Below are 13,460 nucleotides of genomic sequence, written 5' to 3'. Positions count from 1 at the left end.
TGCTGTCACCTGAGCTGTCAAAATACCACTTCTTCTGTCACTTGTGAACAGGGAGATTCAATCACCAGGAGAAGGAACATTTTTCTGCTCTATGAATGATTTCTTTGTACCTCTGAGTGCAACCCCTGTAAATGATTAGCCTCCATGAGAATAGGAGGGAGTAGTGTGTGATACATTTGCTGGATAATGGGCCGGGTAACTGGGTGAGAAGCAGGCCAGTGAAAGAAGTCAAGAACTCTATGAAATTTATTAAAGGGACTGCACTGCACAGAGGATTTGAGTCAGAAAAGACTTGTGAAATTCTCACATCTGGTTGGCATCTCTAACGGGGAGGAAAGAAGTGAGTTTCACAAATTTGAATTTGTAAATGGTGCTCTGGAGCATGGGGCTTCTCAGAATGCATTTGTTCTGCCCAAGTATTATCTATTATTGAGTAGGTTAGGAATTAGGCACTAGGGCTAGAGTGATGCACGTGAAGGGGTCCCTGCCCTCACCAAGCTTCCAATCAAACACTGAAGACAAGCGATTAAAGCTGAAACAAAAAGGGAGAAAGTGATATGAGCGGGGAAGGGGGAGGACACAACCTGACAGATAAGCTAGTCTGGGGAGGGAAAGGAGTATCAGGGAAAGCTTCCTGGATGAAGGGGCATTTAAACTTGTACCCAAAGAATGAGTAAGAATTAGCCAGAGGAAAAGGAGGGGGAACAGCATGTGTGGAGGCCCAGAGGCAAGAGAGAAGATGACATCTTCAGTGGACTGAAAGACATTTTGTATGGCTGGTGAGTAGAGTCAAGGAAACTATGAGGTTAGAGGCTGAGACCTTTAGAAGCGATGCCAGTTTCCAAGATGACTTAAAGGAGGAAAGCAAATGCTTCTTCTCCAAGGAACTGGGGAAACTAGAAAAACAAAAGCAAGCACTCAAGTGTGAGAGGGATGGGGGTGGGACCCTCCATGACAGAAGTCCCCATGGGAGATGACTGAATGCACTGGTGTTGCAACCAAGCCTGGATCAGGAAGCGGGCTCGACCCCTTTCTAGTGTGTGATCTTGAGAAAGTTACTTCCACTCTCTCAAAACGGAAGGAAGAGGAGGAAACAGGTGCCTGCCATGTACAAATCACTGGCACAGTGTTCCTTCATGTCAGGGAATAGTTCCCCGCAGTGTGCTGTGAAAGTTCAAACATCATTGAACGTGTGTCACCGTGCCCAGCACATAGTAGGTCCTCGATAAATGCCAGCTGAGGCGGACCATGTGCCTGGAAGTGACTTTTTCATGAAATCTGGGCTCACAGAGAGTAATCTCGGAATTCAGGAAGGCACAGTGGCCCGTGGGCACTCTGCAGTGGGTGCTAAAGCCAGTGTGGGAGAAAGGAAAGATGCAGGCTCTGCTTCGGAGAAGCTTAGGCCCTGGCTGGGATCTCTACCCTTTAGAATACAGTCCAAACAAAGCAAGCCCCAAAGAGGCTCACCTTATTTAGCCACTTAGGTCATAACTGTCCTGATTTAGATATTGAAAGAGGCCCAACATCTTCTGTGATGCCAGGTTTCCTTCCTTTAAAAAAACAAAAAAGAAAGAAAAATGAGAAGTTTCCCTTTGCATCTACAAAGGTCAAATGCAGGAGTTGTCTCAAATCAGAAGGATTTAAATGCTGGCACGCACACACACCCTCACACACTGGTGATCCGAAAGTCGGACTCCCAGCCTCAAGCCTAGGCAGGTACAGCCCCTGCCCCCGTGCTGTTCCCGTGGCGACCAGCACCCACACCCCACACCCAGGGACCCAGACTGACTGCCCGCCCCTAGCTCTTCACTGATGTGGGCATCAGAGTTCCAAATGAGGCCTCTGGAATTTCTCTCCGTGCTATTTCAGTATTGTTGGGAGGCTTGGGAAGCCTTTGTTCTCCCTGGCTGGTTATGTAATTTTCAAGAGAAAAAGGCAGAGGAAAGACTGAACTGAATACTTCCCAGAGTTTGCTTTTGGGGGAGGCGGTAATCCCAGAGTCTGGTGTTCTTGCCGCTCGTTTTTTCCTTCCAGCCCTCTGTAGCTCTCCTCCCATCCCCCCTCAGGGAGACGAGGATAAAAGAGGTTCCCCTCCTGTTTCTTACTCGGTGGCATCCCCACCGGCACGTTCTGGAGGAAACCGTATAAGGGAAACAAACCAGGGCCAGTGGCCTCACTGCCTCAAAGGGGCGTTAAGGAGTTTGCACATCTCAGGGGAGGATGCACGCTGGGGCGCCTGTCAGTGGCTCCCTGCCTGAGACATACATATTTTAGGCCAAGAAGCGCTTTGGGCCTGGGTTGGTTACTGCCCTGCCGGCTGGTGTATGAAGGGCATCCTGGGACCTCGGTTGGAGTGGTCCTGGGGGCAAGAGAGGCTCGGGGCACTGCAGCCTGAGTTGGCCTCATGGGTGATAACACGGGGAGGAGCCATCTGCCCGTGCACGTGGGTTTCCACAAACAGAAGGGGCTTCCAGACTCGGGTACCTTACTGCCCATGAACACCTCCAGCCTGTTCCCCTCCTGCGTCGGGGGAGTGGTACTTCATTTCAAGAGCTGGAAGACCAGGAAGAGTTGTTTCTCCTGATTCCTGGGAACCCGATGCTAAAAATCAGAGGTAAGGCAGTGACCACTGCTTTGGGCTAGCAGTCCTCTCCTTGGTGAGGAAACGCCTCCTGGTCACCTCTCTTCTGGGGCTTGTGTGGCATCCTTGCTTGAGCCCCCCGCTTTATCTCCCACTCTCCTTGGAGGGGTTCAAAAACTTTCTGATCTGCGCCTCAGGGGCACATTTTTTAAATTTGTCTTTCCATTTGGATTATACTTTGTCATAATCCTAATCTTACTGCACAACGTAGCCATTCCTGTGTCAACTGGTATTTATTTCTGGAATCCTCACTGTGTGCCAGACACAGGACTCACCCCCAGGGTTAAGTCAGTGAAAAAAGGGAGGTAAGATTCCCCCACCGCCACCCCCTGCAACAACCCTGCTGACTTCCCAAGGTTCTGTCTGGCTCTGGAATCTGATGGGCTCTAAGGCAGGTAAGACCCAGGAACCCCTGCCCAAAGCCTCAAGATTTCAGGCCAAGTTTGCATCTTTTCCATCTTGGACATGTCAAGAGCCGAGGTCTCTGCGTCCCTCCTCTCCGTTAGTTACCTATCGTCTATAATAAATACTGCCGCATTTAGTGGGTTAAACAGCATTTGCTGTCACACAGTTTCTGTGAGTCAGGAATCCGGGCACAGCTTTTAGCTGGGTGCCTGTGGTGTAAGGTCTCTTGTAAGCCTTCAGTGGGGCCGTGGCCACTGGAGAGGGCTGGAGTCCTCTCAAGCTCACTTTGGGGAAGATCCGCTTCCTGGCTCACTCACGTGGTGGCCAATGGGCCTCAGAAGATCCTGTTGCAAGAACTCACCCGGGTCTCCCCTCAGGGCTGCCTCATGACATGGCCACTGGCTTCCCCCAGAGCTATCACCTGGAATGGAAGCCACAGTCTTCTCATAACCTGATCTCAGAAGTGACATCCCATTATTTCCGCCATATTCTGTTCCTTAGAAGTGAGTCAGTAAGTCCACACATGCTTAGGGGAGGGGATTCCACAGAGCCTGAAGCCAGGAGGCGGGGACCATTGGTGGCCGTCTTGGAAGCTGCCTTCCCCCTCCTCCAGGAGGCTTCTCTGACTGATCTTCCTGGTCCTCTTACTGCACTTGCAGTGGAACTATGAAGTTGGTCCCCGAATATTCTTGCACTGTTTCTGTTATTGTTATGTGGTCCTTCTCTCCCTATAGGAGACCTTGAGGTCAGGAGCCATATGTTCTACATCTCTTTATTTCCCACTTAGGCCAACCATGTACCTAGCAGGTTACTATCAGGTGGACAGTGACAGCTTCAGGTTAAAAGAAAAAAGACGGTAAAAATGTCTTAAACAAAAATAGAGCTTGACCATCTCACTTGGCAAGAAAGTTGGAGGCAGGCATTTCCAGGCTTGGCTCAGCTACTCAGCGATGTCTACAAGGCCCCATGCTCATCTGCCAACTCTGGTGTGCTGGCTTGGTCTCCAAGCTTGTCCCCACATAGTCTCAAGATGGCTGCTGTGGCACCAACACCACCTCTTCCTACAAGTGCATCTAAGGACAGGGAGTAGGGGAAGAAGAAAACTTTTTCAGTGAGGCCCCTCTAGTGCCTTTAAGGCTTATTGTCCAGAACTGGCTGATATGATCACCTCTAAACCACCCATTGCCAAAGGCGAGTTGGGTTAGCACGAGTGACTTAGATTCATGGCCCTCAGCAGGGATGCGTGTGGGAGATGACATTGCCCTCTAGGATTTTGGCAATGTGTGAGGCTGTCACAGGAACCAGGGGGCGCTGTTGGCATTTAGTGGAGCAAGGCCGGGGTTGCTAAACTTTTGGCGATACCGTACCCTGTACCGTATAGCTCCATGAAACAAATAACTCTTCTGTGCAATTGCCAATACTGCTGGGGACTGCTGCTTTGGACCAGTGGTTCTCAACTAGGGGTAATTTTGTGCCTTCTCCACTGGTGATAGTTTTCAATGTTTAGGGACATTTTGCTTGTCACACCTGAGGGGTGCTACTAGTGCATCTGGTGGGTAGAGGCCAGGGATGCTGCTAAACATCCTACAGTATACGGGACAGCCCTGCAGCTGAGAAGGGCCTGGCACAAAATTTCAATCATTCTGAGGTTGAGAAGCCCTGGTTTAGACCCATCATCTAACCATGAGTCAACCCTGAGTTGGGCTCAGCTGCTCAATGGCTGACCCAGACTTGGTTTCTGTTCCTTTGGAGGAAGTGGGAATGGTTCCTGGGCAGGTGACCAGTGGCAGCTACAGGACCAGCCGGGAGGATGCTCAGCTCAGCTACCCTCTAGGATGGCCAGTCCCTGCAGCCAGGGCCTCTGGCATCTGAGATGTACAGTTAAAGAAGAGGTCAAGTACTGGTTGGAAGGCAGGGTTATGGCTGTTTGAACTTGGCGGAGGTTTTTTGTTGCTGTTGTTGTTTGGGGTTTTTTTGTGTGTTTTGTTTTCTTTTTGGCTTGGTTTAGTTTTCCTTAACTCTTATCTCATTTTAATGTTTTATTTCTCAATTTTTCTTTTTATCAAATGGGCTCATTAACTGTGATCTCCACACTGGAGCTAAACACAGGCTGAAAAGGTAGCTGGCTTGTGCTTTAGTTTGAGAAGAACCACAAGGTGTGCATCCCCCAAATTTGTCCTTCACTAGTCCTGGGAAGTCACATTGGATCTAGATGGTTCTTGGTGGGAATCACCTACTTGGGCTCAGCTAATGGGCTACAGTGATGAGAAGTGTGGGCTTTGGAGTCAGACAGACCCACGTTTACACCCCAGATTCATCATTGGCTACTTGTGTGACTTTGGGAAAGTCATTTCCCTCTGGGGGCTTCATGGGAGAATGATATCAACCTCATGGGGTTCTTGTGAGACCAAACTAATCAGTCCCTTGGCCCAGAGTGAACCCTCCACGTGTGTAGTTACCCCATCTTCATAGTGTCATCTTCACCAGTTCCCCAGAAAGGCTCTGTTAAGATGCACATGGGGTTTGGGAGCGAGGCCCATCAACAGCACCATAGAATCGCAGAGCTGGAAGGTAGCTTGTGGAAAGCAGAGAGCTGGGTCCTGAGGGCACAAAACCTACAGATGAGCTGAACTAAGCCTGGGTGGGATCCCAAGCCCAGGGTTCCTCCCGGGGAGGGCAGGCGTGGGATAGTGCCACTGTGAGGGGCAACCGGGGCTGGTGGTGGGGGATTGAGTCCAGGAGAGAGGAGACGGTGCAGAAAGAGCCGGAAAGGGGCCTGGTTACCACACACTTCAGTGCCTCCTTGGGAACAAGCTAGAGGGCATTCCTACACGATCTAGAGCAGGGGTCTAGAGCAACTTACCCCCTGGCCCAATCCAGCCCCCCACCTATTTTTGTAAATAAAGTTTTATTGAAACAGAGCCATGCCATTCATTTGGCTATTGTCTGTGGCTGCTTTTGTGATGCAAAGGAAGTTGAATAGTTGAATAGTTGTAACAGAGACTGTTTGTCCTACAAAGCCTAAGATTTTTATTCTCTAGCCCTTTATAGAAAAAAAAATTGCCAATCTCTGGTCTAGGGACTTCTTTCACGTAGACTGCAGCAATTAGGATCACGGAACTTCGAGTCAGACAGACTTGACTGATATGAATGGTACCACCTGGAATTGTGCAGTGTACAGCCTGTTCAACTGTAAACATCAGCCCTGCCGGGGAAGGTTTTCCTGCAAGTTTTTGGGTGCTCAGGAGAGGGAAGAAAGCAGTATCTGGGAAATGTCCTCCAGACAAGGCCTCCAATGCTGGGGGCCTTGGTTCCTGCTGAAAGCCACCAGCCTGAGGTTTGGGAGGATCAGAGCAGGCAGAGGAGGTGAGTCTAAATTTAGACTCTCCAAAGCCGCTTTGTAAACTAGAGCCCCAGGAATCCCAGAAAGGGACAATCGGCACACACCACCAATCTCTGGTTTGCCTCCACATGTTAAAAGGCTGGATGCATGAGAAGATAATTAATTGGCCTCAGATAAGATACTGATGGAAAGTTGGTGAGAAATCAGTGGAGAAAAGAAACACCATTGCTAGGAGTCCTGGGGTAGAGATTTCTACTCCTGTGTTTATTACGATGTTCACCATGGAATTGTGGGAGCCTTGCTGCCCTTGGAAGAGTTACATGTGTTCGTCTCGCTGACTGTCATTTGAGCACAGCTGAACCCATGACCTTTCCGCCTCTCAAGGTGAATGCCAGCTCCCTGGTTCCAAATCACACCTGTGATTCAGAGCAGCTGTGAGCCACCACCCCCAAATGGAGAATGACTGTGCTTTGCCCTGAGATGCTGCATCACACCAAGAGCTGCCATCCTCACTCTCTGCCCAGGTGGGCACATCCAGATGCCGGATGTGCCCCTCTCCAGGGCCGATGGGCCCACGCCTCTTGGTACACCATGCAAGAAAAGAGCCCTAATCCGAGACTTCTTAGGTAATCGGCATTTCATAATCAGTCCACCTGTGGGGAAAGGCAAAGGGTTTACAGTAGAAATTATAGAGGAATGATAGAGGAAAACTTAGAAAATAAGGAGGTTTGAGAAGAGATGAATAACAGTAAACTCAAATGGGAACAGAGAAACGGTCAGATGAGAGCTGCCTTGTTCGTGTTGAAATGCTAAGAGAGGCAGCATCTAAGCAGATGATACTGAAGTTCAGGGATACTGGTTTGTCTGAGCAGTTGGGGCTTGTTGTGTGAAGATCCCTGTTGCAATGAACACGTTGCATTGGGGCAGCAATGGAAAGGGGAGGAGGCTGACCGTCTAGGGAAGGTGGGCATCACGGTTTTGTAGACATAACAAATGCACCTCAGGTAACTGCAATTCACAGTTATGTTCTAAGCGCTACTTTGTGTCCTAGGCTTGAGAAACTTAAAGCCTAGTTGAGAGATGGACATGTATAAAAAGTTAAATAACAGCCCAGATTAGTATATGGTAAATGTCAAATACAGTATATACACACAAACACACTGGAGTTCAGAAAAGGGAGGAATGTCACTGAGGACACTTCAGAGAGGAAGTGAGACTTCATCTGGATTTGGAATGACGGACAGGATTTCAACAAGTGGGGAAGAAGCAGGATATTTCAGGAACCAGGAAGGTGCAAGCAAAGAAGCAGGACGGGAATTAAAAGAGTGTATTTAGAGGCCATGAGGATGATGGATTGGCTGGAATCAAGCCTTCCCAAGGTGACAGGGTTTCTGCTGATAGCGTATTGGGCAGACCACTGAGACACACACACACACACACACACACACACACACACATTTCCTCCCCCTGTGAGAGGAAGAAGAAAGAGTTTTAAAAATAAATAAAGCCCCTCTTAATTATCCACAGATTATCTGCACTGCAGCTGATCTGGAACAAATCCTGCCTTCAGCTTGCTGGTGATGTCATCTCCCTGCTTAGGTGCTCATTCCCATCTCTGTTTACAGCCCACTGGGAGCCAGAAAAGGAAGAAGGCTTCAGCATCTCCCCTCATAAAGCAATATATAATTTCTTCTGTTTGCTCTGCCCTTGGGAATCAGGCCAAGTATATGGGTAGAAAGTGAAAGGTGTTCCAGTTTAGTTTCTGTTACCTGACTTGGGCAGCAGGAGTTGGAGGAGAGATGAAACGGGGCCCCAGGTGGCTCTTTTGTTCCCCTAAATTAGGTGTCCAGGTGGACTTCACAGCACAGGCCATAGACAGGCTCAGTGGGTGGTCCCAGCACTGTCTCTAACTGGCTAGGAATCCTCAGAGTGAATGGTATTCATTTATCAATTCATCAAATGTTTATTGACCCTGTCTATGCTAGAAGCACTGAGCTGGTGTTCCCTGAGCTTCAGTGCCCTTATCTGTAAAATGAGAACTCAGACTAGAATCGTAGTCTCTCAGTGGAGATGCTGGCATTTGGGGGTGGGTGTCAGTTATTCACTGATGGTGATACTCGGCAGGATGATTGGCAAATCTGGCCCTGCTCATTAAAGGCCTGTAGTGACTCCTCGTCAGAGCAGCTAAGGAAGGCAGGACCACCCCCAGTTGAGGGCCACAGGACTTGTTTGTTAAGATTATTTCCCAGTCTTAAGTTCTGATTATTTTGCTGCTGGGCCCAATAAAAACATGCAGAGTAGAACTGCTGAAGATTGATGAAACATCAGAATATTAGGTACATCTTATTCAAGCATAAGGGAATTTTTAACAATAGCAATGACAGGTAACATCTGTTGAGCAATTACTGTGTTCCAGACTCTTGATAAATTTCTTTCATTAGTAGTCTTTGGAGGGCATCTGGTTATTTACTATTTCAGGTCATCTGTGTCCCCTAATTTTCCCCCTTGATTTTAGAACATTGAGTTGACCATTGTTTTGCTTCATTTATCATTTGCAGAGTTCAGATGTGAAAGTATCCCTACAGGGGGCCCTACAGGATTATGGGAATTAAGAAGCAGCCCTGGCTAGATTCAGTCCTTTGCACAGGATATAGTGTTTGTTCTCTGTGTGTGTGTGGACTTTATAAACTTATAAAACCTGTCACTTCCTTAGAAGCTATGATATTGCCTTTACTTCAGAGGTCTGAATTTACATTGCTAGTTTTGCCATTTTTTTCTCCCCACTTAGGTCCTACGCCTGTAATTTGAGTCAGCAGCCACCAGGGGGCAGTCAGGATATGATTTGACTCATTGCTTTGAAGAGCTAGGTCCCCATTACCAAAAAGAATACAGTTCACCATGCCAGCCCTGGTGTCATGCTAAGAAGCCTGTGCCCTGCTTTGCTGTGCAGAAAGTCCCTATCCCAGGGTGGCAATAAAATTTCCTTATAATCTGGTATGTATGCTATGCTGCCTACATGGGAAGCAAGAGATACAAAGTAATTAAATCTCAGTGCATGGCAAATTCTCTCAAAATAGTCAAAGACATTTGCAAAAGAAGGAAGAAAAGGGGTCCAAGTAAAAAAACAAAATTATTGATCCTTTATTTTCTGTCTGCAACTAGTTACTTTTTACTCTCACCCTGCTCAGCTAGTGCTGCTGTGTGTGTCTGGAGAGCATAACAAATGATTTTCACAAAGGTCAGAGCTGATCATTGCCACCCACAGTTTGTGCATATTAACCTTCGGGGAGCAGGCATTTACATAAAAGGCACACCAGTTGATGGTCTTATCAAATCAATCCATCTTCTCTCCCTTCCAGGGGAGCGCTGCACACAGCAGGCGGGGTGGCTGGGCAGTGCAAAGCCTGGAATCCCCTGAGCAAGCAGTGTTTCAGCTGGCTGGACAGATCAAATAACACTTGGGCTGGTTAACAAAAGACACACAAGTGGGAAGGTGCTGGAAGCTGAAGTGTGGAAATTTACCCAACATTGTTTCTTTGACAGGAAAGGAGACTTGGTCTGAAAGATGCTGCATTCCTGCCAGCCTCTCTGGGTCCAGCAGAACACTGTCTCATTCAAGGTAGTGTGGATGAGGGGGTGACAGAGGATGCTGCCCACATCTGAAGCCTCCAGAGGATCCTGGCTGGGCAGCTGAGCTGCCCTCAGGTCTGGGACTTCAGGTGTAACTTGGTGTAGAGCTCATGAAAGGTGCTTGGATTTCTCCAGCTTTCTTCACCAATGCTCAACAGACTGGTTTGGGTTTCAGAATCTAAGAGGAGCTGGTAGAAAGGAGAGCTGGCAGAGGTACAAAGAAGTCCCTACGAGCCTCTAGAATCCATTGTTGGGATCTCTTCATACTGCTCGGGACACAGAGAGCAGCTCCCAAGCTGCAGAAGGCTGTGATACCACTGAGCTTTGGACCATCGAAAGTAAAAGAACACAGCTCAGCAACAGCACCACATTTCAGCAAGAAGGAGCCTCTTTTAACAAAGGATTTAAAGGGGAGAGTTTCTGCATCTCTACTTTGTGGTCCATCATGATAGAAAACTTTACGTTCACATAGATAATGAGACTGGTTTTTCTTTCCAAGATGCTATATTTGAAAGAATCATGAGCCAGTCTAAGCTTCCAGGGAGGCTCAGGATACATAGGAGTTGGTGGACAGCCTTCCCAGTACAGGTTAAGGAAACAGTCTGAGCCTCCAACTTCGGCAGCTCAGCGAGTATGGACATATGCCACTCTTGTCTCCAGGGAGCTGGTGGCAGTGACATCACCCAGAGAAAAAGCGTCCCTCAGCCTTGGGGCTTGACAGAATGAGGTGTGCTGGGGAAGCCATGAGCTGGGGCTTGGCCTTTCCTGACTGCCCCTTCGTCCCACGGGCAGCCCCTGACCACTGAGCCAACGATGGCTGAGAAGGGCGACTGCATCGCCAGCGTCTACGGGTATGACCTTGGCGGGCGCTTCGTTGACTTCCAACCCCTGGGTTTCGGCGTCAACGGGCTGGTGCTGTCAGCTGTGGACAGCAGGGCCCGCCGGAAGGTGGCCGTGAAGAAGATCACCCTGAGCGACGCCCGCAGCATGAAGCACGCACTCCGGGAGATCAAGATCATCCGCCGCCTGGACCACGACAACATCGTGAAGGTGTATGAGGTGCTGGGGTCCAAGGGTGCCGACCTGCAGGGCAAGCTGTTCAAGTTCAGCGTGGCCTACATCGTCCAGGAGTACATGGAAACCGACCTGGCACGACTGCTGGAGCAGGGCACGCTGACGGAGGAGCACGCCAAGCTCTTCATGTACCAGCTGCTCCGAGGGCTCAAGTACATCCACTCCGCCAACGTGCTGCACAGGGACCTGAAGCCCGCCAACATCTTCATCAGCACGGAGGACCTCGTGCTCAAGATTGGGGATTTCGGGTTGGCGAGGATTGTTGATCAGCACTATTCACACAAGGTACGTCTGGCCAGAATGGCTGATACGGGTGGTCCATGTAATCCTCAAGAATGCTCAGTGTTCAAGAGGGTATTCCTAGCTCCCGTGGAATCAGAGGACTGGGGTCAGTATTTGAGGGAGGCTGGAGGGTGCTAGAAGGATCACAGGGCTGAAAAGTTGTTGCTGGGGGAGTAGGGAAGTTCTGGTTCTTAGTCTGGTCTAATGGTTCTGGCCATTAGTCATGGCTGTGACCGATGACTCAAGGCCGTACAAGAGGGGTTGGATTAGATGATACAGCTCTAAACTCTATGGCTTTAAAATTGTGCTGCTGGGGAGTTCCTTGGTGGTTTAGTGGTTAGGATTCCGGGTTTTCACTGCTGTGGCTCGGGTTCAGTCCCTGGTTGCGGAACTGGGATCCCGCAAGGCATGCGGCGCAGCCAAAAACAAAAACAAAAACAAAAACATTGTGCAGTTGGTGAATTTGCCTCTAGCATCCTCTTATTCCTGCCATCCACCTAACCACCTCCCCTGCCTACTCTCTGCTCAGGACTCCCTGGGAGGCTTCCCACCATTGGAATCTTTTGCTCTGGTTCATCTCGCCTCCTCCTCCCATCAAAGCTGCCCCATTCTGTGTTCCAGTCTCTCTGTCCGTGGACGGAGGCATAAGCAGTGAATCTGATAAACTAATTCTCGGTGTACATGATCCAGTTAATGGCTCGGCTCTCCCAGGTCCCGTGATGCACTAGCCCCCTAGTGTGACGCTAAAGCCACGGGTGTCTGGATTGGTGCTGACCCCCCATGGGGTGGGCGGCTAAATGCTCCAGCAGCAGCAGAGATCAGACCCGGCCACACTGACCCTTGTTCTCAAGGCCCCAGACCTCTTCTTACCTAATCCACTGTGCCCTTCAGGAACTGGGAGTCCTCTGAAATTCTATTCCCCTTATCTCAGTTCCTGCCACTTTAGGGGAGTCTCTGAGCACCTCAGCCAGGCACCCCTCAACAGAGCTGTGGAGTGGCTGTGATTTCTAGCCTCCTGCCAAAACTTTTGTATCATGAATTTTTACTAGAATGAATACATCCCTCAGGAAGTAGGTGCACCATAAACTGTTATCAGCCAAGGGGCTGGGGTGGGTGATGAGAGAGGGGAGGGTAGCTCTGACCTTGAACATGCTTCAGCTTTCTCTCTGAGGCCCCCTTCCTCTGCTCTCCCTCGCCACCCTATTTGCCTGCAGCCAGAAGGTCACGGACACCAAGAAACGTGCTGACCTGCCTGGTACAGCTGTAGCGGGGTTGGGGGGTGCGGAGCAGGGCTCCCTGTCCCACCCTCACTAGCTGGAACTTGGGGTCCAGCCCAGATTTCAGACCTCGAATCAGCCCAGCTGGCTCTAGTTCCCTGGTGCTGCCTTAACCATGAGCTTGCCCTCTGTCCCCCGTCCTGCAGCCAGGCCATCTGTCAAAACTGACAGCCGACTCTGTAGGGAGGAATGTCCACGGTTAAAAAAAAAAAAATCATGCCCTTCTGTCTTCCTAACTCCCTGTGCTATGTATCCTTCTGAGGAGCAATGACCCCAAACAATTGAACCAACGGTTTTAACGCAAATCAGTTCTTATTTGGTAAAAGGACCAGAGAATCCATGACACTCTTATTTCTGGGATGCACAAAACCACCTTCTGAATTGGAATAAACCAGTACATTTGGGAGTCATAATAGGACCTTCCTCGATGAAAGGGTCTGATTAAGTAAAGTATTACAGGGAACGTGCACAGAACAGCACGTGGTAAGCTTTTGGGAAAATCAGGGAAGGTGGTCACTGGGGCAAAGACTGGCTGTGGCAGCAGTTCTTAGGAGGTGTGTGGTGTGAGGAGGTGATACCGTCTGAGGAGGTGATACGAGTCCCGGGCTCCCTTCTGACGGCACTGACTGTGACGTGGACAGTCACCCTCTGTGAGCCTGCGTTTCCCCATCTTTGACGAGGATGATAATATGCTCCCCGCCTGCCCCGCTGGCTTGTGGTTGTGAATCAAAATGGAACGTGAAAGCAAAGCCCCTTGGAAAGTAGTAAGGACCCCATCCGTTCATCTAATGAGTGTTTACTGAGTACA

General features: G+C 49.5%; 1 protein-coding gene across 2 annotated transcripts in view; it reads left to right on the top strand.

Annotated features, from left to right (window-relative positions):
- MAPK4 (mitogen-activated protein kinase 4) overlaps window positions 1-13,460 on the top strand; it is a 179,682-nt gene that overhangs the window by 93,265 nt on the left and 72,957 nt on the right. For both annotated transcript variants that reach the window (XM_061169456.1, XM_061169455.1), the window contains exon 2: window positions 9,933-11,378. In XM_061169456.1, coding sequence (XP_061025439.1) covers window positions 10,833-11,378 — 546 coding nt within the window. In that variant the 5' untranslated portion in view covers window positions 9,933-10,832. The remainder of the gene's footprint in view (window positions 1-9,932; window positions 11,379-13,460) is intronic.

This window comes from Eubalaena glacialis, chromosome 15 (assembly GCF_028564815.1).
Source record: "Eubalaena glacialis isolate mEubGla1 chromosome 15, mEubGla1.1.hap2.+ XY, whole genome shotgun sequence".
Lineage (NCBI taxonomy): Eukaryota > Metazoa > Chordata > Mammalia > Artiodactyla > Balaenidae > Eubalaena > Eubalaena glacialis.
The sequence above is the reverse complement of the archived record's forward strand: the minus strand, read 5'-3'. Positions and strand labels throughout refer to the sequence as shown.